General features: G+C 55.8%; 1 protein-coding gene across 2 annotated transcripts in view; it reads left to right on the top strand.

Annotated features, from left to right (window-relative positions):
* Positions 1–4,123: 4,123 nt before the first annotated feature.
* Positions 4,124–9,976, top strand: part of LOC116948836 (zinc finger SWIM domain-containing protein 5-like) — a 51,927-nt gene continuing 46,074 nt past the window's right edge. Inside the window, exon 1 of one of the 2 annotated variants that reach the window (XM_032965971.2) lies at positions 4,124–4,814. In XM_032965971.2, the coding sequence (XP_032821862.2) occupies positions 4,388–4,814 (427 nt within the window). In that variant the 5' untranslated portion in view covers positions 4,124–4,387. The remainder of the gene's footprint in view (positions 4,815–9,976) is intronic. The other variant, XM_032965970.2, reaches the window with a different exon arrangement.

The following is a 9,976-nucleotide window of genomic DNA, read 5'->3' as shown; positions in this document are numbered from 1 at the left end:
GCATGCACAGTACAGCTACTGCACACACAGTACAGCTGCTGCATGCACAGTACAGCTACTACACACACAGTACAGCTGCTGCATGCACAGTACAGCTACTGCACACACAGTACAGCTGCTGCATGCACAGTACAGCTACTACATACACAGTACAACTACTGCATACACAGTACAGCTGCTGCATACACAGTACAGCTACTACATACACAGCACAGCTGCTGCACACACAGTACAGCTACTGAATACACAGTACAGCTGCTGCATACACAGCACAGCTGCTGCATACACAGTACAGCTGCTGCACAAACAGTACAGCTGCTGCACACACAGCACAGCTGCTGCACACACAGTACAGCTACTGAATACACAGTACAGCTGCTGCATACACAGTACAGCTACTACATACACAGCACAGCTGCTGCATACACAGTACAACTGCTGCATACACAGTACAGCTGCTGCATACACAATACAGCTGTTGCATACACAGTACAGCTGCTGGATACACAGTGCAGCTACTGCATACACAGCACAGCTGCTGAATACACAGCACAGTTGCTGCATACACAGCACAGCTGCTGCATACACAGCACAGCTGCTGCATACACAGTACAGCTACTGCATACACAGTACAGCTACTGCATACACAGCACAGCTGCTGCACACACAGCACAGCTGCTGCACACACAGCACAGCTGTTGCATACACAGTACAGCTGCTGCACACACAGTACAGCTGCTGCACACACAGCACAGCTATTGCATACACAGCACAGCTGCTGCATACACAGCACAGCTGCTGCATACACAGTACAGCTGCTGCATACACAGTACAGCTACTACATACACAGCACAGCTGCTGCATACACAGTACAGCTGCTGCATACACAGTACAGCTGCTGCATACACAGTACAGCTGCTGCATACACAGTACAGCTGCTGCATGCACAGTGCAGCTACTGCATACACAGTACAGCTGCTGCATGGCCAATACAGCTGCTGCACACACAGTACAGCTGTTGCATACACAGTACAGCTGCTGCATACACAGTACAGCTGCTGCATACACATTACAGCTGCTGCATTCACAGCACAGCTGCTGCATACACAGTACAGCTGCTGCATACACAGCACAGCTGCTGCATACACAGTACAGCTGCTGCACACACAGTACAGCTGCTGCACACACAGCACAGCTGCTGCACACACAGGACAGCTACTGAATACACAGTACAGCTGCTGCATATACAGTACAGCTACTACATACACAGCACAGCTGCTGCATATACAGTACAACTGCTGCATACACAGCACAGCTGCTGCACACACAGTACAGCTGCTGCATACCCACAATACAGCTGTTGCATACACAGTACAGCTGCTGCATACCCAGTACAGCTACTGCATACACAGCACAGCTGCTGCATGCACAGTACAGCTACTGCATACACAGCACAGCTGCTGCATACACAGCGCAGCTGCTGCATACACAGCACAGCTGCTGCACACACAGCACAGCTGCTGCACACACAGCACAGCTACTGCACACACAGCACAGCTGCTGCATGCACAGTACAGCTGCTGCATACACAGCACAGCTACTACATACACAGCACAGCTGCTGCATACACAGCACAGCTACTGCATACACAGCACAGCTGCTGCACAAACAGCACAGCTGCTGCATACACAGCACAGCTGCTGCATACACAGTACAGCTGCTGCACACACAGTATAGCTGCTGCACACACAGCACAGCTATTGCATACACAGAACAGCTGCTGCATACACAGTACAGCTGCTGCATACCCAGTACAGCTACTACATACACAACACAGCTGCTGCATACACAGTACAGCTGCTGCATACACAGTACAGCTGCTGCATCCCCAGTGCAGCTACTACATACACAGCACAGCTGCTGCATACCCAGTACAGCTACTACATACACAGTACAGCTCCTGGATACACAGTACAGCTGCTGCATACACAGCACAGCTGCTGCATACACAGCACAGCTGCTGCATACCCAGTACAGCTACTGCATACACAGCACAGCTCCTGCATGCGCAGTACAGCTACTGCATACACAGCACAGCTGCTGCATACACAGCACAGCTGCTGCATACACAGCACAGCTGCTGCACACACAGCACAGCTGCTGCACACACAGCACAGCTACTGCACGCACAGCACAGCTGCTGCATGCACAGTACAGCTGCTGCATACACAGCACAGCTGCTGCACACACAGCACAGCTGCTGCACACACAGCACAGCTGCTGCATGCACAGTACAGCTACTGCATACACAGCACAGCTGCTGCATACACAGCACAGCTGCTGCACACACAGCACAGCTGCTGCACACACAGCACAGCTACTGCACACACAGCACAGCTGCTGCATGCACAGTACAGCTGCTGCATACACAGCACAGCTACTACATACACAGCACAGCTACTACATACACAGCACAGCTGCTGCATTCACAGCACAGCTACTGCACACACAGCACAGCTGCTGCATTCACAGCACCTGTACTTTAAATTTATTCTGTTTTGTGTCGGCGCACGGTGTCACATCGACGAAGAGCGCACAGCGCGCGAGCGGGGAATCTCGCTGTAACACGCAGAGTGAAGTCCGCGTGTTCAGCGTGGAGCTGCGAGTAGAGCAAGCGGAGCTCTCAGCGTTACCCCCCCCTCGCACGTGGGGGGGTAGTGGGGGGGCAGTGGGGGGGCAGTGGGGGGGGGCAGTGGGGGGGGGGGCGCCTCCCACCGCTTCCCTCCCACGCGAGGCCAAAAGCCCAGTGCGGGCAGCACCCCCAAAACGAGAAGTTGAGAGTCTCTCTTGATTTGAAGCTTTCGTGACTGCAGGAATCCATACTCTTTGGTTCTTTCGGTAAAGTCACGTAGGTTATGAAAAATAATAATAATAGATCACGACGTTTCGATCGCAAAAACAAGCGGCCGTCTTCAGGGTGACGGTCGCTCAGGATGAAGACGGTCGCTTGCTGTTGCCATCGGAACGTCGTGATTTATAAAAAAAAATTCCAGCCTACGTGACTTTACCGAAAGAACCAAAGAGTAAGTTGAGAGTCGGCGAAACCACCCATGCGTGGGTAATTATTAGCACGGTTGGCTGTGTACGGCGCGAAAGAAGTTCAACATAATACTGTATAGTCAAGTGTGCTGAATACGATGTGGCTAGCGTGTACGCATTATATATAGTCGTGTCAACTTGATGGAGGACAGACTCCATCGTTTCTCATCCTGGAGGCAGGACTCGTCCGTCTCATTAGCAAACGACGACCTTGGGTAGAACAAAAAAAAGAAATTTCGCCCAGTCGCCAAGATTCGAGAGAAGATTTACTAAGCCCATCATTTTGAGGATACAGCGAATTTTTGCTGTGTCTGTTCCACCTGAAGACGGAAGCTTGTGCTGCCTCCGAAACGTCGTGATTTGATTTAATTTATTTTATTTTACCTACGTGACTTTAACGAAAAAAACAAAGAGTATGAATCCTTGCAGTCACGAAAGCTTCAAATCTAGAATTAAGCCCATCGACTTCACCGCTCGTCCACGACTTCCGAGAGCGAACCGTGAACACGGCGCCCTGTCCCGGGCACTGAACTTGCCCCGCACCCCTTCCCGCCCCAGATCGCCCTGCCCACGGCGCGCGCCTCGACCCGAACACTCCTCATACCCGAGCGCTCACGCCGACACCCGGCACCCCTCGGCCTACCCCGGCGCCCCCCACCCCCTGCCACTGCCTCCCCCCCACCCCGCGCTTTGAAGTGGCCGCAGCAACAAAGAGCGCCGTGACGACACAGCCCGGGTTCGGCTGCGTGACGCGGCGAGGGGAGGGGACTTCCCTCGCCCTCCTCTCTCTCTCTCTCCCCCCATTCCCTCTCCTCTCATCTGCTTCTCTCACCCTCGCGTCCTTTCCTCCCATTCTCCTCTCATTCTTCTCCCCCTCCTCCAATCCCGTCTCCTCCTCCTCCTCTCCCATCCCACTCTTTGCTCGCTCTTCCCTCCTCCCCATCCACTCCGTTCGCCCCCCCCCCCTCGCCACACCCCCCGCCGCACGATCCCAACTCCTCCCCTCTCGTTCCCTCTCGCTCACTCCCCCTCCCCTCTCTCCGCTCACTCCACTCCCCCCTCTCGTGCCCGGGCTCCGCCCCCTCGCCCCACCCGCGCCGTCCCTTTAAACCCCGCGTGTCCCGCGCCCGCGCCCCATTCATTCCGTCTTCTCGGGAGCCTCCTCCAACAAAACCTCCTCCTCATCCTCCTCCTCCTCATCCTCCTCCTCCAAGCAGCAGCAGCAGCGCCGCGGCCGCGATTCTAGGGGAGGGAGGGGAGGACAGAAACCCCGCGGGCGAGAGAGGCCATGGCTCAGGACGCGGCCACGTCGGAGCCGCCTGCCAAGAGGATCTGTGTTCGATCCCCGGGTCACCAGCACCACCACCACCACTACCAGCAGCAGCAGCAGCAGAAGCAGCCGGAGTCGCTGCTGGACTTGAGCGCCAAGGCGGTTGCGCAGTGGTGGCCCTACGAGCAGGTGGAGGCTCGCTACAGCCGCGTGCCCGAGCCGGTGCAGAGGAGAATCGTCTTCTGGTCGTTCCCGAGGAACGAGCGCGAGATTCGCCTCTACTCCTCCATGCTGTGCGGTAGCGAGGAGTCGGCAGGGGGCCCTGCGGGTGGCGGAGCAGCCGGGGGGGGCACGGCTGGAGCCGAGGACGCGGACGCAAGGCTCCCGTTCAGACGGGGTCTCCAGCTGCTGGAGCGCGGCTGCGTGGAGAGCGTACTGCAAGTGGGTGAGTGCCGGGGAGGGGGGGTGGGGGAGCGGGATGGGATCGGTTGTTTGCTCGTTGTGGAGAGTGCTAGGGGGGTCTCTATCTGTGTGTGCGCGCGCGAGGTGTCCCATAGTAGGGAGAACAGGTGGCGAGGCATCTGCCTCTTAACCCTGAATAGCTGCGTCTGTCGCCTAGACGGCCTGCCCCAGCAAGCCTGCCACGCTTAGTGCGAAGGCTGCGAAGTGCACCTAGCCTGGCACGAGCGATGTGTGGTGACGTCACGCTCACTTTGTGGCGAATTGCGGCTGGTGTTGTGTGTAAGAATACCTGTGTGTGTGTCTGTGAGTGTGTGTCTCAGTCCGTGTGTGTAAGAGTGTTTGGGTGTGTGAGAATACCTGTGTCTGTGAGTGTGTGTCTCGGTCCGTGTGTTTAAGAGTGTTTGGGTGTGGGTGTGTAAGAATACCTGTGTGTGTGTCTGTGAGTGCGTCTCGGTCCGTGTGTGTAAGAGTGTTTGGGTGTGGGTGTGTCTGAATACCTGTGTGTATTGGTCTGTTTATGTCTGTGCGTGTTGGGTGGGCATGTTAGTTTGTGTGTGGCTCTTAGCAATGTTTCTGCGTGTGTGTATGTATGAGTTTGTGTGAGCGTATCTGCCTTGTGTGCGGGTGGGTTGGTGCATACGTGTGGTGTGTCTTTGTGTGTGTCTTTGTGTGTGTGTCTTGCTTCACCGGGGTTGTATCGGTGCGACCAGGGCCTACAACTACACAGCAGTAGTGTATTGTGTGTGTTTTACGGGTGTACCGTGTGTGTGTATTTAGTGAGCTGGGTGTGTTTCGAGATAGCTCTGTTTCTGGTGAGCTGGGTTGTGTATTCAGTGTGTCGTGCGTATATCGCTGACTGTCTACTTGTTCAGCTTGGCTGTCCATTTGGTGAGCTGGTTCTGTATTTAATGAGCTGGTGGAGCAGTATACAGTACTTGGTGTGAAGTGTGGAGTGCACTCGGTGTGCAGTGTATTTGGTGAGCCGAGTGGCAGTGTATTTAATGTACTGGCTTTAACCCCTGTGAAGACCCCCCCACTTCCCCTCCTGCCACCAGCCCCCCAACTGGAGCGCGCGATGGCTCTAACAGTACTGCGTCGATTTCTCTCCGCATGCCGTGGCGGTCGATGTGGGGGTGCAGTATTCCTCGTCCCGTGCAGGGCCGCTCCCTCTATCTTCGCCGCATTTGCATGCGCGCTTCCCCCTCCCCCTGTATTTGTGTTGCGTGGCGCGCGCGTGTGTATTCGACTCTCGCTCACGGCCAACATCAGTGGCAAATGTCTGAAACCATTCCCAGCGCCTCTCCGAGGTCGACTCGGGCTCTACAAGGTGGCGAGCATGCGGCGGGGGGCGGAGGAGGAGGGGAGGGAGACAAGTTTCAGTTTATTTATTTTGGTATAGCCCTGTGAGCCATTAGGCTCTTGAATCGCGTGCAACCACAATAGTCAAGTGACTATGTGACTGTGCCAACAGAAAATCCATAAAAAAAAACAGCAAAATATTCCTGAAAAAAGCACCGTACACCAACGCTGTGTGCAAAAAAAAATCCCAGTGGGATGCAAGTCAAACAACAACAACAAGAAAACTTAGATTAAGGCCATCAGTCTAACTCCGTACTACAACAAAACAAACATGTCCAAACCAAAAAACTTTTCGAAATCACCAAAAAATAAAGCCATAATTGCAACGTAACAGTGATCACAGGGACTGTGACAGAATTTTTACAATAAACTACCTAATTAACAAAGGTGGGGGGCCCCCCTCAGCCGTTGTTTTGGGTCGTGACGGCCTTCTTAGGTGCTGGCTATCAGCACCTTGCGCCCCCCACGGACGGTCTGCGATGCAGGTCTACACGGGCGATCTTTGTCTTCTTGGTGTGGTTCTTGGTTGGGGGGGTTGAGTTTTAGTCGTCGCAGCAGTAGTTGTGTATTGGCAACTGAAGGCACACACTGTGAAGCCGCGCACAGATGTCATATTCATCGGCGTGCTTTGCTTTCCTCCCAGACGCGGGCGGGCGGGGGGGTGGCTTCCGTTTCTCGCGAGCCGCGCTCACAGACGGGATGCGGCACCCATTGCGGTTGAATTCGTTGTCTGCACCCCCCCACTCCCATCGCCGTCATCAGCATTGTCTGGCCGACCCTCCCTCTCCCTCCCCACCACCCCACCGGCCACCACCCATCCCATCTCCTCCCAACCCAGGCAGCTCCCCTGACACCCCCCCTCGCCGCGTTCTTGTTAATGACCCAACCACCAGCATCGTGTCCCGCGCACCTTTGTCGCAATAGAGACGCCGCCCCCGCCGCCCAGTGATGCCTGGCGACGGCTGCTGGTTGTTTGGTGGTCACTATTTCCTGGCGGTATATCTCTCTGGTTTCTGGGTCTCTCTACCTATTTATCTCGCTTGCTGAACCCAGAGCCCCCCCCCCCCCAAAAAAAAAAGGCCGAGAAGGCCCAAGCGTTTCTTGAATTGAGGAATGTCGCTACGGACTATGGGAAAGACGCTGGGCGCGGGGTGTTTATTAATGCTGTTTGGTAGTGGTGGTGTGCGGTGGGGTGGTGGTGTTGAGTCGTGTTTGGTGGTGTTCAGTCGTGTTTGGTGGTGTTGGTGGCGTAGCGTGCACCCTGCTTACCAAGACGGGGGCGGGGGGTGGCGGACATTGGCCAGGGGGCCCATCTTTCATTCCTCCCACCCGGCCCCCATGCCAACCGCGTTGCGTCACTGGTATTCGATTGTGTGTGGGGGGATGTTTGGGGATATTTTGCGCGGGGTTGATGAGTGGGGGAGCCCTTACGGTAATGCTTCGCTATATTCACATCGTGCCGCGCGTGGCGCCCACCGCATCTTGCGATAGTGTCTGGTGATGTTCGGTGCGATGTGTTTGTGAGGTTTTTTTTAAGTGTCGTGTTGCGATCTCTGCTCATCCCTCGTGATGCCCAATGCTGACTCCCGCTGTTCGGGGGGGGGGGGGTTCCCGGTTGTCGGAATCTTGCACGTGGCTGTTAGCCATTTGGGGCCATTGGGGGTGGTTGCCCCTGGCCAAGTACACGGTGGTTCCCAATTGTTCTTGCCACTGTCTGGGTTCTTTCTGGTGGTTCCTGATGGGCCGCGGCCGTGCCTGGTTCCTGCCGCACGGAGAGAGTTCCTGCGCGCAGCCCTGGCTGGCTTCTGCCACACGTTGCTAACTCCGAGTTATGTGGCCGGTGGGGTTTATCACCGCAAACCGGTCCCTCTGGTCCGTGTAACCTCCAGCGACAGCTGCTCGCATTCTTTCACCATCCGTGTTATTATTATTCTTACTTTACAACGACTGCTACTATTGGATGCGATGTACCGATTCGCGATAAGCCCTTCTCAGAAATGCACGCACGGCTTCCCGACTCCCCTGAGGTTCAAGGGGAGATCGTCGGCCTAGTGGTGTGGGATGCAGTGTGGGATTGAGGTTCGAACCGGTGTGCTATGGGGTGTGGGGTCAGAGGTTGAGAAATCGGCGTGCAGTTAAGTTTAACTTCTTTTTAGGCACCGTACGTTCGCCAACCGTGTCACATCGGAGATGCTCGGGATCAGTGCGGCACTCTCGGTGAGATACATCCCACCACCGGTGCCACGTCGCCGACTGTCTCGCCGCACCCGACTGCGCGTGTCGCTCAGGGGGCCAAATTGGAGGCACGACGCGCACGGTTGGCCGCGCGCGTCTCACCTGCAGGGCGCTCACCTGCAGGGCGGCTCACCTGCAGGGCGGCTCACCTGGGTGTCGGGGAAGGGGGATAGAGGTTCGGTGATACGAGGATTCTGGTGGTTTTTAGGGATACGTACGTATGTTGAACGTCCTTCGCAACGTACGTATCCAGCCGTGCTAATAACGAGGGCTAATGCGGATCGAATTCGAGTTGGAATCGGGGCCACTGAAATGTGTTTTTTTTGGGAGTTTCGGGGCTAAATGCCAGACTACACCCCCCTCGGATCCTGAGGCCCCCAGCCAAACGTCCCACCTGCCCGCCTCTGCGTGCCCTGGCTAGACGCGTGTTGAGAGAGAGAGGACGGTGGCGAGGGTGAGGGCTGCTAAGGGTGGTAGTGGCTTGCCATAGGGTTACTGTATGCGATGGTTAGGGCTGTCGTCGGGAGGGTGAGGGTTATAATTAAGGAGTTGGCGCACACTGCGCGTGTGTGTGTATGTGCGTGTGTCTTAGGGAGCGATAGTGTAGCGGTTAGCGCGCTGCGCTATGAAACCGGTGACACGGGTTCGATTCCCGCTCACGGCCAACACCAGTGACGATTATCTGAACCGGTCCCGGGCCTCCCCTAGGTCGACTCAGCCTCAAATGAGTACCTGGTGCGTTGTGTAAAGATCGCCACTAGGGAGACAAAGGCGGTCGGGCGTGGTGCTGGCCACCCACCCCCTCGTGTGCCGTTCCGGCCTTCACAGGTGCTTGCTAACAGCACTTGCCCCTACAGTCTGTTAAGGCTATATGGGGGATCTTTGTTGTCTTTACGTGTGTGCCTGTGTGTGTGTGCCTGTGTGTGTGTGCCTGTGTGTGTGTGCCTGTATCTTTATCGATGCTGTGTGGCGCGGCGCCACGAACCCAGTGACCCGAGTTCGATTCCCGCTCACGGCCAACACCGGTTGGCGATCATCGGAACCGATCTTGCGCCTCCTCTAGGTCGACTCAGCCTCAAATGAGTACCTGGTGCGCTGCGTAAACATCGCTACTAGGGAGACAAAGGCGGTCGGGCGTGGTGCTGGCCACTCACCCCATTTTGTGCCGTGCCGGCCTTCATAGGTGCTGCTCGCTAACAGCACTTGCCCCTACAGTCTGTTAAGGCTATACGGGGGGGTTCTTTGTTTTGAGTGTGCATCTAATATGAACTGTACATGTACGTGTGTGAAGGGGTCACACGGGTCCATGCCAGGCGGTTCGTGCAAGAGGATTACTCTGGATAGGGGGGGGGGGCTCAGCGGTGTTTCCGTCACCCCCCCCCCCCGGGGGTATGGGTTGGGGGCTCTGATCGCCTCGCTAATTCTCACCTGGCAAAGCTTAGCCGCAGCATGCAGCACATAGCTCATGCGTAGCATACAGCCAACACATAGCATACGAGCCACACGTTCAACATACTACACAGCCAGCACATAGCATACAAGCCACACTTT

This window comes from Petromyzon marinus, chromosome 35 (assembly GCF_048934315.1).
Source record: "Petromyzon marinus isolate PM22_M1 ecotype Great Lakes invasive population chromosome 35, UKy_Petmar_22M1.pri1.0, whole genome shotgun sequence".
Classification (NCBI taxonomy): domain Eukaryota; kingdom Metazoa; phylum Chordata; class Hyperoartia; order Petromyzontiformes; family Petromyzontidae; genus Petromyzon; species Petromyzon marinus.
Note: the sequence above shows the minus strand (reverse complement) of the source record. Positions and strands in the feature narration are given on the sequence as shown.